The following is a 20,126-nucleotide window of genomic DNA, read 5'->3' on the forward strand; positions in this document are numbered from 1 at the left end:
GAGTTAAGTACCAGAAGGATTATTTATACTATCCTTGCGGGCTCCCCCGCGCAAACATGAGGACCGGGTGGCGCCTTGTCGTCGACCGACAGTCTGACAATGTACGATGGAGATAATCGGCACACACCCTTCAGATCTGTGGCATGGGGGGAGCAGCGGAACACCTTTTGTTGGTTCGGGGAATGCGACTTTTGCGGCAAGCGCCTGTGCCGTGTCCAGTATGTCTCTCCGTCAGACTCCATGGCTCCATGGCTCATTACTGCGTTCCGCGCGGATGGCCGCCCGCGGCGGCGAATGACAAAGAAGCGGCGGCTACGGAGAATTTCGCGAGAGACACCGAGCTGCGTGGAGACGTTGAGACTTGGTCTGGACATCGGCTCACCAAGTACCGGAAACATCGAGACCATTGTTCGCCCGTAATTAAAGTGTCTTCGGACGGCGCACCCATCACTCTCCCTGAAGCTTGAGTTTATACACATTACTTGCTCGGCTTTGTTTGGGAGAGGGTTTTCTACTGGTGTAAGCCGCGGGGGCGGCCGCCGAAGAGGATACACTCGGACGGAGAAGAAAAGATATGCCGCGTGGAGTGGCGGACTGGTTTGGTGCCCCGGTAGGGCGGAGTCGGGTCCTACAAAAAGGGGACTACGAGACGAGTGTGAGGAGTCGGAGAGATACGATGTGAAGAGTCGAAGGGAGTCAGAGAGATGATGCGATGAGCTCGAAATGGTAGAGAAGCTAAGATGGAAACCACTAAGAGGGACGACGTAGGCGACGATGACGAAGACGATGAAGACGGCGACGGAAGGAGACAGATCAGACCGCGACGGAAAGAACCAACCTTCGACCCCGACTTGAACAACCAGCTCCGAGGCCCCCGTCAACATGGACCTTTCGTGAGACGGACTTTATGCACCTTATTTAGAGTAACTTTGCGGGAATGGAGGTGGCAAATTGAGACATTGCGCGGTTTTGTTAATTTATGACTTTATCATTTGTGTCGGGCTGTGTTTACTTTGTATCGTCGCATCATTGTATTGGCACCAATATTTTCCTTATGTATCCGGCGTCGCATGTCGCAAATGTCCAAATCAGGTGTTATAATTTATTGTAGTGGTTGATGGACGCGGTATACGATGTTTTAAGTTAGTATTAAATTTAATGAATCAGTAAACAGAAACAAGTCGTAGCGTCTCTTACTTCCCGGCCCCAGCACGAATCCCTGTATGTGAGAAATGATTGAGACACGTAGCCAAGAGGGAACCGGATAAAAAAGGGGTTGAGTGTTCTTCCCTCTCTTTGGCGATCGGTGGCGTAGCGGGGGACGTCTCAATAGTGAAATGTCCACGAAAGAAACGCTATGGTTGGGGTTTAGTTGTGGCCGTCCTACACGCAACCACTGGTTGTATATATCTTAGCCGTTGCAGTAGCGTTAGCTCAATTCAACAATCAGCTGATATTACTCATGCCACACCACTTGTGTATTGGCTTTTCTCCCCCACCCCTCCGCATGTAAAAAGTAGCCTCCAAGTCATTGTCAGTATATAAATAAATAAATAAATAAATAAATAAATAAATAAATAAACGACGCTCTTTTGAGCGTTTCTTAGCCTGTCGTGGGTATATACCTCCATTATTGTTGCTTCAAAAAATGGCTCTATATAGTGCCGGTTGCAGAAGTTCAGAAACAAGTGTTCGAGTCGATTTTCCTCAACATGTGGTTTATGGTTTCGCAAGGAACGTAGAAAAAGCCGATAACCCCGAGAATAAAAAAAAACGACGTTGCATTAACGAACCGCGGATAACATTGCACTGTTTGAATGCGGAATCAGATAAGGCGATGCTTGGCAGCAGAGGCGAACTTTGATCGTAGCGATGCAGATATGAGTTGTTATATCTTTCAATACTTTTGCTCAGTCTGCCTCGAAATTTCGCAAATAAGATGGACAGCGGAATGTTTTGAAAATCAATTATGGTTGCTAACATAAGTAAAAAGAAAACAGCTGTAGAGAAATAAAAAAACTAATGTGATACTGCATGCCATCTGTTTGCCATTGATCGCTTTAAATTTTGTGCAAACCCACTACAGACTCCTCTTTTCAGAATGCGTGGCCAAACGAAAGAATTGTGCAAGCTGATTTATTTAATCCGGCAAAGTAGCTTTCGTTGCAGAATTCAAAGCTCGGTTCGCAGAACACGAGTAAATTTCCGAAACCCTTTGTGCGGTATCCGCCATCTGGAACAAAGTGCGCCTTCTTGGTTTCGAGACGAACAGAGCAACGTTCGTTGCTTCTATTGTTTCACGTACCCACAAATTCCTAGCTTTTGTCACAATATATTTGGGGATACGAAATATTCTTTGCCTTGTATTTGCCTTTTGTTTATACTTTTCATGCTGGAAATAATTTTTTTGAAAATTCGCAGCAAGTTTATTTTTTAGTGAACGAGTGGATAAATACTTTCCAACAGTCTTAGGATACGGCATGAGCTTGAAAAGTACAGCACTCATCCGAATAAAAATGTGCTGCATGTTTGACTGAATGCCGTGCTGTTATAATGATGCAAAAAGATGAAAAAGAATATGTAGTTATCGATGCTACAATATAATACAAGCAAGACATGTTTGGGCAAGAAATGTTTCTAGTGACAAATAAAACATCTTCCCAAAAACGCTTGATTTTCGTTTTTTTTTTCATTTCGTTTTTCTTCAATCACGTCATATACAGATGGCACATCAAGTGAATAACGGGCCCTTCTGTCATTTGCCTGAATGCGTTTGCTTGCGCTTTACACTGGGCATCACTAAAGCTCGAAGAGCGCCGCTGACGAGCTGCAACTGGCGCCAGCACAGCGGGAGCCATACTCGCGAGACTGTTCGCGCTAAAGAAAGAAGGGAGAAATCACTTAGCTATTCAGAAGTGGCAGTGTGAATACAGCCGCTGCCGCAAGCGGAATAATTATGCGCAAAAGCGCTCAGCTTAAAGCTCGTCAATGCCCGCGCCACGCGATGGTGTTGAGAAGCAAAACGGGAAATCAGCGAATGAATCCACTGAGCAGTATATAACCTAGTAATTTTGAATAATCTTGGTGCACGCAGTACAAAAGGGATAATCATTCCATGTAGGAAAGAAAGCCTCCTAACAAAAAGTTTAATGTAAACCGCGGCCAGCGGCACTCGGTTCGATGCTGATTTCACAAGAGCATGCGTGAGTTATCACTTCTTTACACAAATCCTCCCGCCGGCAAGAAATAAACGCTACAGATTCACCGATCCCAGATATCTAAAAAAAATACGCACACGAGGGGAAAGAAGTGCACGCTAAAAAAAAAAAGATGCTCCATATCGCCCCATCACCCCTTTTCCAGATCAATTTCTTTTCTAGATGTTTTTTTTCTTTTTTGCCGCAGAGTTATTATGCCTTATTATTTGCTTCTCCGTAATGAATCGCCAAGTTCAGAACTCTAGAAAGATATGAGGAAAAAAGGTGCTAGAACTAAACAAAATTCCATAATCGCTCATTCACCGAGAAAACTTTTTTTTGGAATTCGTAATTAAACTTGTGAAGACTTGGGAACGACTCAAGCTATTTGTCCCACAAGAGGTCCATTTTTTATGCCTGGGTAAAAAATCCCAGAGAAATCGGAGAGTGAGCACTTTATGTCACCAAAAAAAAATGAGACGTCGAGATACGCCTGGGCTTTTTTTTTCTGTTCTTCATCTGGTGTCTAGTGCTTAATGCAAGTTGTGGTACTTTTAGTACACAATTGTGTGTATGCGTGGAGACCCAATAATGTTCTAATGAAGCGAACATTGTGGAAACTCTATGTTGCCGTATAGTAACATGGTTTACCCTCTGGGTGTGCTGTAGTTTTGAAGACGCGGCCGAGTTCCCACAATTGTTCAAATTGTCGTCAGTTCGTGCTCGCTGAAAAGCTTCTTACACGTCCACGTTGTTAAGTAAAACTCCCCAAATCTTCTGGAAGAATAAAAATGCGAAAGAGACGACCGAACGTGTCGACGCCGAACAGTCAATGCGTTATACCGCTGTCACGTCGCAAAATGCCATGTACATCCAGTTATCACTCTGTTACCGAGAAGATTCTCTTGCAGTCTATTGCAATAAAAAACATCGCTAAACGATATAAAATTGACAAAATAACGTGACTACAATTTTCTGACACCAGACCACACAAAATTAACACCAAGAGTTTAAGGTGGCTGTCGTATCACTAATAGGATACATACGCACAAGAAAGAACACGTTTGTTCTAAAGGATTTCTCATGTGTTCTCGCTCAGATATGGCTCAACAAACGCGCAATCGCATAGGTTCAAATCAAGTGTCATCAACATCATCATCATAAGCCTGTCTACGCCCACTGCAGAGCAAAGGTTTTTTCCGTGATCTGCCAACCAACCCGGTCTTCTGCTTTCCGTTGGAGCGTTATCTCTGCGAAATTTTTTATTTCATCTGCTCACCTAACTTCCTGTCTCCCCTTCGTGCAGTCGCCTTCATTAGGAAACCATTCAGTTACCGTGAAGGACTAGCAGTTATCCTGCCTTCGTGCTACGTTTCCGGCCCATCCCCATTTTTTCTTGATTTCCACTATAATATCCTTAACGTCGGTTTGTTCCCTGACCAACTCTGCCCTTTTCTTGACTCTTAAGGTTAGTCCGATTATTTTCCTGTCCATCGCTCGCTGCGTCGTACTCAATTTAACCTGAACCCTTTTTGTAAACCTCCAGGCTTTTGCTCCGTAGGTAAGTACTGCAAGATGCAGCTGTTATATACCATCATCTTGCAGGTTAGTAGCGGATTACCTTTCATGATTTCAGAATGCTTGCCGAACATGATCCACCTCACCCTTATTCTTCTAGTTATTTCACTCAAGTGAAATGTGCTATATATATGTGACGTATGAGCGACGGTTGGTAGAAGATGAGGAGGAAGTGCAGTACAGAATAAACATGGCGTATGAGCCAGGCCACGTCACCCGTTCTTCATAGCGTCACACAAGTCGACAGGATGAAGACCTGGCAGCCCCTTCATCAGTCGCACATCATCGACAAGGTTCTCCGCAAAACACCCTGACCATAAGTGAACTACCAAACCAGAATCTAGCAATACACATCGACGAGCATCATGACGGAATCATCGACCGACCTTCCCATCCCCAAGTACACCGGAGCAGCGGACGATGGACCTGTACAGGACTGGTTCGACCTGTTCGAGCTCCACGCTACCGCTGCATCATGGTCGGAACGGGAGATGGTCACCAACTTTACCGACTACGTCACTGGTGAGGCTTTTAAATTTTACCTCACCCACATATTCGACAATGACGAATCATGGCAAAAAATCAAAGAAGAAATGATCATTCGATTTAAAGATTACGATGAGGATTCACTTACAACCCGTGATCTGAAGGCAATCGATCTCAGTTGTCACAACCACCAGCAGTCTTCAAGCACTAAAACAGCCAAATCGAGTCGGCCATTCCCATTTCGACAAGACCTCTTCAAACATCCGCTCACTGAAAGACATCAAGGTCTATTTCCACGAAGAGTTAATGTTCCACCTTGTTTTGCTACGGCACGACAATTGACCTCTACACCATTACTGCACCATAGGACTCGTGTTACCGAACCATCCAGTGCACTGTACTCCCCGCATCGTACACTTGGCCCACCACCTGGTTTTCCGTCACTTTGCTCTTCAGTTACTGACAACGCCCACCTCACGCCTCACACGCTCGCTACGGTTGGTATACAGCTGAGGAACTCCGAATATACTCAGCCAAGCCCAGGATCTACCGTCCATATTCATGCATCAGAACGGTCAACCTGCAAAGTTGCGCAGACAGAGAAACAATCCCAAGCAAAATCCGACCAAATTAAGCGTTTGTCAGTGTCGCCGTCGAGTTCCCAGCCACCTAAGAGTCCAAAAAACACAGTAGGCTCGGAAGAATCAACTCTCAAGCACTGCCCTGTACCAGAAGCGTCTGTTAAGAACGGCGTTGCAAGAGCCTCCAAAGACTTCTCTGTCGATTCTAGTGCAACACCTTCATTTTCTTTCGAGAATCGCGACAACCCAACGACAACCAACTATCTACTAGTCACATCAACTATGAAGAAAAAGCAGGCTCGTGTTACTAAACGAGTACCACCTCGTAAGATTCCGCAACATCAGCAGTGCCATCAAGAACTCAAAGAACTCCGGAAACTACGGCAGTTACATCAAGCACAACGACGAACTAAAATGAGATCACAAGCAGATCTGTGGCTTAAGGATGGTGGTCAGAAACGACACCAACTAAAGGAAAGACCAAGTCAACATTTGAGCCATATTCGTAGAAGGAAACGTCAAGGAAGTCTTCTGTACGAGATATCAAGGCTTCGTGTACTCTCCTACCGATGGAGATACCACCACAGAAAACCACGAAAGAGACTGAACGTTACCATTTGCAAATTGCAGGTACATAGACATCGTATCATCAACTTCGTATCTCGTGAACGCAATCCTGAAGCAATGCTTCTGTCTCAGCCACGACAAAGAATACAGCACCCGCGGCAGAAAACTCGGCGCCTACGACGTCCGACCTTCAAATTCTACAAGGACGTCCAGCATCGTTGGTTCTTCGCAGCTGCTGAAGCCGTGTCATGGTCAGTGCAGTTGTGCAGGACGCGGTTATCTTCTCCAGAACGCCACAGTCAGCCTCGCCCACCAGAACTCCTGCGTAAACCGGACTGCTGCACTATCTCCTGAAGTCTTTGAAAGTTTACGGAACTCCCCTGAAGCATAGAACCGATTATGAATTTTGACATTTGTGACTTTTCAATCTCTCCTTGTTTACTACTTCTCGTTCGTAATCCGTGCCTTCTTTCGGGGGGAGGGGGATCGTGTGACGTATGAGCGACGGTTGGTAGAAGATGAGGAGGAAGTGCAGTACAGAATAAACATGGCGTATGAGCCAGGCCACGTCACCCGTTCTTCATAGCGTCACACACACATATATATATATATATATATATATATATATATATATATATATATATATATATATATATATATATATATATATATATATATATATATATATATATATATATATATATAAGGGAAAGAAGTGTATACTTAAGGGCTCGTTTTTCCGTGTTTTGACTCAATAGAATGAGATCTAACAGACAATAAAGCCAAAGAATGTATAAGGGAAGATATTACACCAATCGCAAAGTAAATGTGAAAAAAGAAAAGTGGGTGAAAAGATAACTTGCCGTGAGCAGCAACCGCACCTGCGGCCTTCGAATAACGCGTTTTATGTTCTACCACTGAGCAACCATGGTGGCTATCTCCCCAGCCACTTAATTGGGTTTATATGTGAATTTAAACGTGGGAGTGTCAGTCAGCGCCACCTGTAGCCATGTAGGCGAGTGTGGCATGCTCTTTATGAGCCTGTTTGGCGTCACGTAGCACGTGAACTTATTACGAGCTGGCAGCTGACACACACACACACACACACATACACACACACACACACGCATATATATATATATATATATATATATATATATATATATATATATATATATATATATATATATATATTGTAACGAACAAATACAACGCTGGAAGCTAAAACAGCTATTTATTTATGGGGAACTTGTGCCGTCAACTAAACACACAAGGATTGTCTTGAGCTCGCTAGAGAAAACCTCGTCAATCTCTTCTTTTGCGTCTCCCCGCGTGCCGCTCCTTCGAAAACTGCCAGCCCTCTTTTTTCAGCGCGTTTTGCGGTTACACGTGCAGCCAGCGTTGCATGGCGCGTTTATAGCTTGGCGCATTTGGCTTGTCCGTTGGTGTGGCAGAATTCATAGTAGCAGGAAGCGGCGCAAGACTTCAGCAGGTATCTAACAACATGCGGCATTAGTCCCCCTCCGGAAACGCATCGCCCCGATGCGTACGCTGACGTCGAACAGTTTTGTACAGCAGTATATGTGATGCTTAAGCACATTTATCAGTTGTCTCGTTTAGTGACTTTCGTAGTACGGTTTCATTCGTACTACATGTACGACTTCTGGGTGATTTCTGCGTCGGGTTGAGCACACTTGACCTTCAGGAATTACTTCGTAGTTTAGTGTGCCTAACCGGCGAAGTACTTTGTAAGGGCCGAAATAGCGCCGCATCAGTTTTTCCGGTAGGCCAGGTGCGCGTACAGGCGTCCACACCCACACCTTGTCTCCGGGGTCGTACTGTACGTCTCTCCGCTTGAGATTATAGCGACTTGCGTCGGAGCTTTGTTGTAAAATGATACGATGTCTTGCCAATTGCCGTGCCTCTTCTGCCCTTTCTATGAAGTCGCCGATGTGCGGGTCACTCTCATTCGAATCGTTGACAGGTAACATCGCGTCTAAGGTCGTTGTGACCACCCGATCTTAAACAAGTTGAAATGGCGTGAAGTGTGTCGTTTTTTGTACTGCGGTATTGTACGCAAATGTAGCATAAGGCAAAATACTGTCCCATGTGTGGTGCTCAACGTCCACATACATCGAGATCATGTCGGCGAGAGCTCTGTTGAGTCTTTCGGTTAACCCGTTTGTTTGCGGATGGTATGCTGTAGTCCTTCTATAGTCGGTGTGGGTGAGCCTCATAACAGACTGCATCAAACGGGCAGTAAATGCTCTTCTGCTCTTCCTTTGTCTGTAATGACAACCTGCAGTGCGCCATGTCGTAGTACAATCTGAGTGACGAAAAACTGGGCTACTTCATTTGCCGTTCCCTTTGCGAGAGGGGATGTCTCAGCTTATCGAGTCATGTAGTCTGTTGCTACAACAATCCAGCGCTTTCCCGATGAAGAGAGAGGAAATGGACCAAGCAAATCCATTCCCACTTGCTTAAATGGCCCTTTTGGTGGCTCTATCGGTTGCAACAGACCCGCTGGTTTCGATGGTGGTATTTTGCGTCTTTGGCAATCCCGGCATGACTTGAAATAATGGTGCACCGAATCCCTTAATTTTGGCCAATAATACTTCCAGTGAATTCTGGCCAAAGTGCGACTACTACCCATATGGCCAGCCGATGGGTAGTCATGACACGCTTCTAAGATTTCTGCTCGCAGTGATGATGTTGCAAGAAGCAGAAACGTCTCACCGCTGTTTCCGAAGTTGCGCTTGTATAGGACGTCGTTCCGGAGGACATAGGATGTTAATCCACGGATGAAAACCCGTGGTACCTTAATTTGGTGACCCTCCAAGTATTGGATGAGCGGGCGTAGTTCCGGGTCCATTCGCTGAAGACGAGCTATCTCCGACACATTCAGAACTCCGAGAAATGGGATGTCTTGTTCTTGGTCAGATGATGGAGACTCAACAGGTGCGCGAGACAGGCAATCCGCGTCGTTGTGCTTCAGACCGGGCTTGTAGACCACAGTGATGTCATGTTCCTGCATACTCAGGCTCCATCTAGCAAGTCTTCTGGAAGGGTCCTTGATATTTGCCAGCCAACACAATGAATGATGATCACTGATTGCTCGAAACGGTCTCCCGTAGAGGTATGGGCGAAACTTGCTGATGGCCCATATAACTGCGAGACACTCTTTCTTTGTCGCTGAGTAATTGGACTCAGCATTCGATAGAGTGCGGCTTGCGTAAGCGATGACCTTTTCTTCTCCATTCTGCCACTGAACGAGAATGGCACCCAGACCAACGTTACTCGCGTCGGTATGTATGTCTGTATCGGCCTCTTCATCAAAATGGGCAAGTATTGGAGGAGAGTGCAAACGGCGTTGCAACTCTGAGAAAGCTGCTTCTTGTTCTTCCCGCCAAGAGAATGCTACACTTTCTTTTGTTAGCCGTGTCAAAGGCTCAGCGACCTTAGCAAAGTTTTCAACAAAGCGTCTGTAGTAGGCACATAGTCCCAGGAATCGTCTGACAGCCTTTTTGTCTTGTGGTTTCGGAAAATTTCCAACTGCTGCAATCTTTTCCGGGTCAGGGCGGACGCCTTCCGCACTAACTATGTGCCCGAGGAACCGAAGCTGACGAAATCCAAAGTGATACTTTTTTGGTTTGATGGTCAGTGCTGCCACGCGAATAACATCCAGTACCGTTCTCAGTCGGTGGATGTGCTGCTCGAAGGTAGAAGAAAAAACCAGTACATCGTCGAGGTAGACGATACACGATTGCCACTTAAGTCCGGAGAGCACAGTGTCTATCATCCTCTGGAAGGGGAAGGTAGCGGGAGCAGAGCACAAACCGAAAGGGAGCACTTTGAACTCGTATAGTCCGTCTGGGGTCACAAACGCCGTCTTCTCGCGATCTCGTTCATCTACCTTGATCTGCCACTATCCACTTTTTAAGTCCAATGATGAAAAGAAGTGAGCATTGCGTAACTTATCCAAGGCATCATCGATAGGCGGAAGTGGGTACACATCACGCTTTGTGACTTGGTTCAGCTTTCTGTAGTCAACACAAAATCGCAGTGTGTTGTCCTTCTTTTTGACTAGCACTACCGGCGATGCCCACGGACTGTTGGATGGCTGGATTACGTCATCGTTGAGCATTTCCTGCACTTGATTCTTGATGGCTTCCCTTTCTTTTGGCGCTACTCGGTATGGGCGCTAATGCACAGGTCTCACGTGTTCTTCGACCACGATGCGGTGCTTTGCGACAGGAGTACGTCCGACTTTCGACGAGGTCGAGAAGCACTCGGCGAACTCTCTGATGAGGTCAGTAATCTGTTGTTTCTGAGATGACGAGAGCTCTCTGTCAATGTCTACTGATTGGAGTACGTTATCTACTGTCTCTGAAGCTTTATCAAGAGTGCAAACATCTGAGACTTGCACATACTCATGCAGCAATGCTACGGATGTTTCTTTCGCGATATGCTGTAGCTCATTTCCAAAGTTAGTTAATAGGACATACGCACATCCATCACGAAGGCTCACCAGGCCTCTTACCACGCATAGTCCTTTTTCTAGTAGCAGTCCGATGTTTCCGTCCGCTAATCCGTCACAGTCACGGAGAACTTCACTCCTCACAAGAATGGTCACACTGGAACGTGGCGGCACAGTTACGTCTTCGTCCACAATGCGGAGAGGATGGACGATTGGTTTCTCCGCATGACAGATGGTGACGGCATTCTCTCTAGAAAACGAAACCTGGGACTCTTGCAAGTCGATGACTGCATTGTTTGTTTTGCAAGAAGTCCATGCCTATAATCAGTTCACGGGAGCATTCAGGAAGCCCTATAAAGCTGCCGACATACACGAATCCTCTTATTCCTATCCTTGCGGTGCATAACCCCACGGGACTAAGTGCCCTCCAGCGGTACGTATCTGAGGTTCGGTCCATTCAGTCATCACGTTCTTCAGCTTCGTTGCGAGAGCATGATTGACAACGGAATAGTCTGCACCGGTGTCTATTAGCGCAATGGCCTCGACGTCGTCGATCATGACTAATATCTCGGAGGTAACGTCGCTACTACTGCACTTGTCCGTGGTTGCGTAACTGCGGCCGTCCTGTCGGGCTAACAATGGAGGGTCTTGAGTTGTCAGCATATCAGCGGCCTCACCTCCACAGCTCGTTGGCTCTATTTTTCCCACCGCGGGCTAGGTGAACGTGGTCTTCGGAGATTTGATGACGGACGAGAACTCGGCGACCGATAGCGCATCGGTGCTGTCGAACGTGACTCCCGTTGTTCCGTGTCTTGAGGTGAATAGCGTGCAGACAAGTACTCTTCGATTTCGTAGGGCCGTTCACCGTTCCGCGGGCACGGTGCATTGACTGGAAAACCACGCAGTCCCACTCGACGATACTGTCACGCCCGGTAAAGGTGACCTGCTTCTCCGCAGTGGTAGCAGAGGGGCCGCCGGTCTACAGTGCGCCATACATCGCTCTTACGTGGTCTTATTTCGGGCATTGGTAGCGGCGTACTTGGAGAAAACGTCGGAGGCATCACAGCAGTCGTAGCCGTTCGATTCATGCGTCCGATGTCTTGTCGTACTACTTGCGCGTACGACAACTGAGGCGGAGGCTCCGGTTGTGCGTGCTGTAGTACCTGAGATTGTGGTTGAAGAACCGCATGCCGCACTTCTTCACGCACAACGCCGGCAAGTGAGGACATCGCAGGATGACCTTGAGTCATTTGTATTTTCTGAAGTTCTTCCCTTACGACAGCCCTCACCATTTCACGCAAGAGGTCAATGTTACTCGTGAGGGTTGTCGACGCCACGCTAACAGATGAGACGCTTACGTCCCTGTTGTATTGGCGCGCGCGTTGCTGCAGGGTCTTTTCCATCATTGTCGCCTCTACTCTGAACTCAGCAAGAGAGCGGGGCGGATTACGCCCCAGGCCTGCAAAAAGCGCCTCCTTCACTCCAAGCATTAGGTGCCGCAACTTCTTTTCCTCAGCCATGTTCGGGTCGGTCCGGCGGAACAGTCGAGACATGTCTTCAATGTACATGGCGACGCTCTCGTTGTTCCGTTGGTTTCGCGTCTGAAGAGCGGGCTCTGCCTTTTCTTCGCGGTCCGTGTTTGGGTACGTAGCAAGAAACTCACTTTAAAAGTCGTCCCACGACACTAAGGACGCTTCGTGGTTTTCGAACCACGTACGCGCAGAATCTTGCAGTGCCACGTAGACGTAGCGAAGTTTCCTGTCTTCGTTCCAACCGTTCAGTCTGGCGACGCGTTCGAAACCGTCGAGCCAGTCCTCGGACTGCTTGAAAATATCACCGTGGAACACCTCTGATATTCGGGGTGGGTCCATGACGATGTGAGATGGAAATGAAGTCGCTTGGGCGGCCATTGCAGGGGCTCCGGAACTTACGTCCTCCACTGGTCTCGAAGAATCGAAGAGGGCACCAAACTCGGGCTGCTCGCCTCGTAGGCACCAACTCGTGCGTTGGTGTACGGGAGTCAACTGCGCTGGTTCCAACCTTCGGGGTTCTGGGCTATGTTCTCTAACCTGAGATTGGCTTGGAATCATACGCGGCACCTCCACCAGTTTGTAACGAACAAACACAACGCTGGATGCTAAAACAGCTATTTATTTATGGCGAACTTGTGCCGTCAACTAAACACACAAGGATTGTCCTGAGCTCGCTAGAGAAAACCTCGTCAACCTCTTCTTTTGCGTCTCCCCGCGTGCCGCTCCTTCGAAAACTGCCAGCCCTCTTTTTCCAGCGCGTGGTGTGGTGACAAGTGCAGCCAGCGTTGCATGGCGCGTTTATAGCTTGGCGCGTTTGGCTTGTCCGTTGGTGTGGCAGAATTCATAGCAGCAGGAAGTGGCGCAAGGCTTGAGCAGGTACCTAACAACATGCGGATATATATATATATATATATATAGGTATGGGATATGGCACAACGGGAGCGTTGTCAACAAGGATAAATATATTTATTTCTCAACAGTTTCGGGGATGAGTTATAACTCATCCCCTGATGAAGGGAGGACCCCTCCCGAAACTCTTGGGAAATAAATATATTTATTCTTGTTGACAACGCTCCCGTTGTGCCATATCCCATACCTTCACGAAGACTAACTGGCCCATTGAATTATTACTCCCAGTATATATATATATATATATATATATATATAGTCAGTGCTCACCATATATATATATATATATATATATATATATATATATATATATATATATATATATATATATATATATATATATATATATATATATGGTGAGCACTGACTATTTGCTTCATGGTCTTCATCAGTACACCCCACCAATGTAATCATCATCATCGTTAGGCGCGCGGGTGGCGTGCTTGTGCATCACACGACTGCATCAAATATCTGTCTACTGTTGTATCAGTCGTCGTCCTATAAGTGGTGGAGCGTGTTTTTATTCCCGCATCTTCTTGCTCTACCGGTCATCTCGCCGCGGTGGTCTAGTGGCTAAGGTACTCGGCTACTCACCCACAGGTCACGGGATCAAATCCCGGCTGCGGCGGCTGCATTTCCAATGGAGGCGAAAACGTTGTAGGCCTGTGTGCTCAGATTTGGGTGCACGTTAAAGAACTCCAGGTGGTCAAAATTTCCGGAGCCCTCCACTACGGCATCTCTCATAATCATATGGTGGTTCTGGGATGTTAAACCGCACATATCAATCAATTGATTGCTCTACTGGTCCCCCTTGGAGCTCCGGTCTGGTCGATAGTTCTGCTCGCCGACAGCAGGGATAGACCAGAACATGACGTCCACTTACACGGCCTCTTCTTGTTAGCCTGATTGCCCTACCAACATCGTGAATACACCACAACGAGACCATCCGGTATTTCACAGCATTCGCGGAGAAGATGTCGAAGAGTGGCTTGATAATTATGACAGAGCAAGCGCTTGTAATCATTGCGACGAGGCCGACAAACTGTGCTAGGTCACCTTTTACCTCCAGGAGGTCGCTAAGACATGATTCCACAACCATTAACGTGATTTTTCGATTTGAAGACAATCAAGGTGCAACTCCGGCAGATTTTTGGCATGTCAGCAGGATGCTATGAAGCGGCCAAACAGAAACTCGTCACCTGCATCCCAGGGCCGGACAAATCTCTTACATCCTATATGCATCATAGGCCGGCGACATCCGTCACCTACTGAAAGGCATCAACTCTGTCGCTTTCAATGCCCTAGTCAGTCAGACCCCAAATAAAGTACAAGACATCATCACTGCGTGCCAACGTATGGACGCGCTTTATTTCGTGCGCCTTCCACAGGCTTCCTGTTACGCCCGCCTTACCGGACATCTTGAATTGCGAACTCTTATACGCATGATTGCCCGAGACGAACGTCACGGTATTGTCTCGGGCCACCCCGTCTTTCCTTTGTCCTCCGTTCTGCTCCCAACCTGCGTGACATTATCAGGGACGAACTGGCATCAATGACAAGCATCCTTTGGGCACCGTCTTCTGTGCCCTTTCGTGTACTTTCGTACGCCGAAGTTGCATCACGGACCACTGAACCAGTTTCATAGGTTCCTGCTGACGTTGCATGCGACCGTTTGGCTTCCATGGCAGCACAGACGCTGGTACAACCACGCTACCCGACCTGGCGTCCTCCACTCCCCGTCTGCTTTCACTATGGCATACGGGGCCATATATCACTTTCTGCCGCCGCCGTCAGTAGGATGAAGGACGTAGATATTCAGCTTATGAGCGAGACACAACCCCGAGATTCGATGCCCACGTTCCCATGCCGTATCCAGCCTCTTCACAGCATTCGACTTCACCTCCACAGTCCCGACGCCTGCCCCGTTTTTCCCGCTCATCTCGATACCGTTCTCCGTCACCATTGCGGCGTGCGTCATCACCCTTAGGTCCTGGTCCTTCAACCTTTCTGGAGAGCCACTCAAAAAACTATAGGCTGCAGGTTTTGGAGGGAAAACGGCCCGTTATCTAATGCAACTATTCCATCGTCTCCTCCAGCAAATTTACTGCCTGTTTGTGTTGAAGGTGCTTCTGTTGACGCTCTTGTAGACAATGACGCTTCCATGTCAGTCAGTCACCACGAATTATGTTTTCATTTACGGGAAAGTGCAGACTCCTTATGTTGGTCCTATGTTATGCGGTGCTAATGACAATCTCATTTGCCTTAACGGACAGTGTACTGCTCGCGTCCTCATCGACAGTATCCGTCATTATGTAGAGTTGGCTGTGCTTCCTTTGTGCGCTCATCAGATCACCTCAGGCTGGGATTTTCTATCGGTTGCGTCTGCTGTAATATCGTGTGGTCAACCTCTTATTCATCTTGCGGACACTGATCATTCTTCTCATTCCCATTTTCCGTCACCTTACGTTGTTACGACTGCTGATTTTCTCCTGTATTGTGGCCGAGAGAGCATTCTTACGATAAGGTCGCGAGACATTATAAACGTAGACGCAAGGGCTGTCCCTTGCTAACGCTGCATTATTCGCGGAATCGCCATTGCTTCTTCCCGAGTGCGGCTATTTCAGGGTTATGCAAGCATTACAGCCTACAACACAACTACCACTTGTGCTGCCAGAGGGGACCACTCTTGATAGCATTCTTGAGGAAGCAACGGTATGTGTCGCCACTGTTTAACCTAGCTCCTTCTCGCCACATTGTTCACACGCAGGATATTCGTATTGCGCTATCAGAACTACTATGAGCACAGATCTTAATATGACCAAGACTGATGCCTTCCTGACCATAATAATAAAACATAAAACTTGCTTCTACGTTTGTTCTGATGGCCTTGGTCAAACAACCGTGACCACTCATCGCATCGATAACGACGGATCCGATATCGTTCGCCGCCACCCTTACCGAGTATTACCTTCTCAGCGCAAGGTTATAAAATAACTAGTTAATGACATGCTTACACGCAATGTTATCAGGCCTTCAGCAAGCCCATGGTATTCGCTTGTTGTACTAGTGAAAAAGAAAGATGACTCGGTGCAATTCTGCGTTGGCTATCGAGTGCTGAACAAGATTATCCGTGAGGACGTCTATCCTATGCCTAGGATTGACGACGCTCTTGATACAATACAAAGTGCCGAGCACTTTTCAAGTCTGGACTTATGCTCTTGTCATTGGCACATCCCCTTGCATGAGTCCGATAAAGAGAAGACTGCCTTTGCCACACCTGATGAACTCTTCGAACTCAATGTAATGCCTTTTGGCTATGCAACGCTCTGCCACATTCGAACCCATAATAGATACGGTACTACGGGGCTTAAAATAGAAGACCTGCCTTTGCTATCTGGACGACATTATCATTTTTTCGTCCAGCTTCTCACAACGCCTGGAACGGCTACACGAGGTTGAGCTTAGGCCGCTCTCCAGCTTAACGCTAAGAAGTGTCGGTTTTCCAGTCACAACATTAAGGTTTTAGGTCACGTCGTCAGTGAACAAGAGATTGAGCCGGATTCCAACAAGGTTGCTGTGGTACTTCACTTTCCTTCTCGAACGACACACAAATACCTTCGCAGCTTCTTTGGCTTTGCGTCGTACTTACGCCGCTTCGTGCGTGATTTCGCCGCTATCACTGCTCCTCTGCACAAACTTCTGACTGCGAGTGCACCATTTGTCTGGTCGGATGACTGTGAAGCCACTTTTCACACTCTCAAGCGATCCCCCACATCACGGCCGGTGCTCCGCCATTTCGACCGTGCAGCACCTACTGTTCTACACACTGATACCAGAGGACTTGGCACCGTTGCGGTCCTGCTACAGCGGAATGACGCCTTCGAAGAACAAGTCGTTGCCTGCGCTAGCCTCACTCTTTCTCCCGCTGAGCGAAATTATAGCATAACCGAACAAGAATGCCTCGCCATCGTGTGGTCTGTGCAAACGTTTCGCCTCTACTTATACGGCCGGAATTTCACAGTCGTGACCAACCATCATGCTATGTGTTGGTTATCAACTCTCAAGAAATTGTCGGGACGCCTTGGCCGTCGGGTGCTATGTTTACAGGAGTATGACTACGGCGTCACATATAGATCAGGTCGGCAACACCAAGATGCCGACGCTTTGTCGCTTTGCCCACTCTCACCAAGCACCTTCCATCTGTTCTTCACCGACCAGCCTAGTGACCAAGCAGACGGCTGTTGGTCTGAAAGCGTTCGTTGCCTCGGCGGACCTTCTTTCGTCCACAGATTTCGCATCACTCTAACATGCAGATCCATACTGCCGCACAATCACCGATCGGCTCACTGCCTTATCCCAGGCTCCAACAGCCGCTTAAGACAACAGCTTGCAAGCTTCAAACTTCAAGATGGACGATTTTGTCGGCAAACTTACCATTCTCTTGGTAACCAATGGGTTGTGGTTGTCCCTCACTCATTTCGTCTCCAGGTTTTACAAGCCTTTCATGATGACGTGACAGCTGGCAACTTAGGTTTTCACAAGACTTACGACCGCATTAAGACTCGCTGCTTCAGGTCTGGCCTTTCTACTTGTGTGGCCAAATACGTCAGTTCGTGCGGGTCATGCCAGCACCGAAAACGTACCACATCTCTTCCAGCAGGGCCGTTGCAACCTCTACCGTGTCCTTCCACCCCCTTTGAATTCGTGGGCATCAATTTATACAGACCACTCTCACTTACGTCCGCTGGTCTACGTTGGATTTTTACTGCCGTCGACCACCTTACTCGCTATGCGGAGACGGCAGATTTTCCGTCTGGTGCTACCTCTGAAGCCACCAATTTTATCCTGCGTGCCATAATCTTGCGCCATTGCGCCCCACGTGTGCTCCTTAGTGATTGTGGCAAGACATTTCTTTCCCGAGTCCTTGCTGAAGTCCTCCAGGCCTCTAACATCATACACAAGACCACATAAGCCTACCATCTGCAAACGAATGTTCTGACAGAGCGTTTTCACCGAACTTTGTTGGGCATGATCTCCACGTACATCCAACAAGATCATAAAAACTGGGACCCGATATTCCCTTCGTCACATTCGCATATAATACTGCTATACAACGTACGACGAATTACAACAAGTTTTTCCTTGTGTATGGCCGTTAACCTACTTCTGGGCACCCCCTTTTCGTCCCCATCCGCTGCTCCATCTTAATCTCTCTCTGAACAGTTCACTGCTCGCGTCGCCCGTTGCCATTAATTTGCCAGCGCCTACACTGCTCCAATTCAGGACAAGAGGAAAGTCAGTATTGATGCGAAACGACGGGTTAATTGTTACGTTTCGCCCCGTCGACGAAATGGTCCCGTGGACACCTGTTCGTGCATCTGGACTCTGTGAAAAATGCCTTCTTAGCTATCTCGGTCTATACACTGTACTGGAACAAACACGTGATGTAAACTATCGCGTCGCTTCTGTCAGCGCGGCTCCTGATCGTAGTCTAAGCAGCACCGAGATCGCTGATGTATCTAAATAAAACGATATATTCGGCATGCCACCCTCTCTAACTTTCTGCCCTCTTTTGCTAAGAGGGCGGAGGGGGCAATAGTGTGAGCGCTATTTGCTTGGTCGTCTTCATCTGTATACCCAAAACCACTGTAAAAATCATCACCGTTAGGCACGCGCGCTGCGCTGCTTGTGCCTCGCGCGACTGCATTAAATATCATATCTGTCTACTGTCGTTACCGGTCGTCGTCTTACAATATATATATATATATATATATATATATATATATATATATATATATATATATATATATATATATATATATATATATATATATATATATATATATATATGTGTGTGTGTGTGTGTGTGCGTGCGGCATTTATACAGAAAAATACTGACGCCCTGCTTTTACACTTAGCCCAGGGATCTGCGACGTGTTGCCCTCAGGGTCGGCAACCTGTGGAGGGAGGGCAACGTGCGTAACCCACCCCCAATCCCAAAAATAACCGATGAACACCTCCATAAATCTCCCCTTTTCTTCTGCTGCCAGGGCTCGTGACAAGTCACGGCGAGCCTCTCCCGCACGACAAGCAACCGTATTATACGTGCCGCACATCTCGGGCCTTCTCACCCTCGATGAAGAAGTTGGTCTTGCTTCGAAACGTCGGCTTTTTCCTCAGATATAATTTAGGTGTTTTTTTTAATGTATCCACTTTCTATCCCAACCAGGCTGACTGCTGCCAAATGTTGACCTTTGATTTAATACATTGGTGCAATGCTTCCTCATGGCAACCTGCATGATGTTATGTAGTGGCATACAGACAGGTCTTGCAAGCTTTTCGCCGTGTTGAAAACAGCTAGGGTAGGGTGGTGTAAAATGTGACAAAAATTTTTAAATAGCAAATATTTATTTTTATTTCACTTCCTAAAATAAACAATAATGCAGAAACTTTTGTTTGGGTGCAAGCAATGTGCTACATAAACATTTTCCAGTTGCTACAGTTCAAAACACTATTTAAATATAAATAAATATGCTCCAGAAGTTTCGTTTTCCGCAACCTGCGGAGTAAAACAAGACGCTGCACGGAGAAAAACGACACAATGTGAAAAAAATTATTCCTTCAGTTTTTGCAATTGAAAGACGGAAAATTCACTCTCTTCGCCTTTACGCAGTCTGAAGAAGCCCGTTCCTCAGGTTCCAAGCATTGAATCGCGCGGTATTGTGTTGCTCCGAAACTCCTTTCAGATGAAACACCGCAAGTCTTCCCTTGCGCTAATATTGTCTTTTGTTCAACGCTT

At 47.1% G+C, this 20,126-nt stretch overlaps 1 protein-coding gene across 1 annotated transcript in view; it reads right to left on the reverse strand.

The window, feature by feature from the left end:
• Positions 1 to 2,799: 2,799 nt before the first annotated feature.
• Positions 2,800 to 20,126, reverse strand: part of LOC142775123 (uncharacterized) — a 789,190-nt gene continuing 771,863 nt past the window's right edge. The window contains exon 15 of the mRNA XM_075876470.1: positions 2,800 to 2,877. Within this exon, the coding sequence (XP_075732585.1) occupies positions 2,800 to 2,877 (78 nt within the window). The remainder of the gene's footprint in view (positions 2,878 to 20,126) is intronic.

Source organism: Rhipicephalus microplus, chromosome X (assembly GCF_043290135.1).
Source record: "Rhipicephalus microplus isolate Deutch F79 chromosome X, USDA_Rmic, whole genome shotgun sequence".
Lineage (NCBI taxonomy): Eukaryota > Metazoa > Arthropoda > Arachnida > Ixodida > Ixodidae > Rhipicephalus > Rhipicephalus microplus.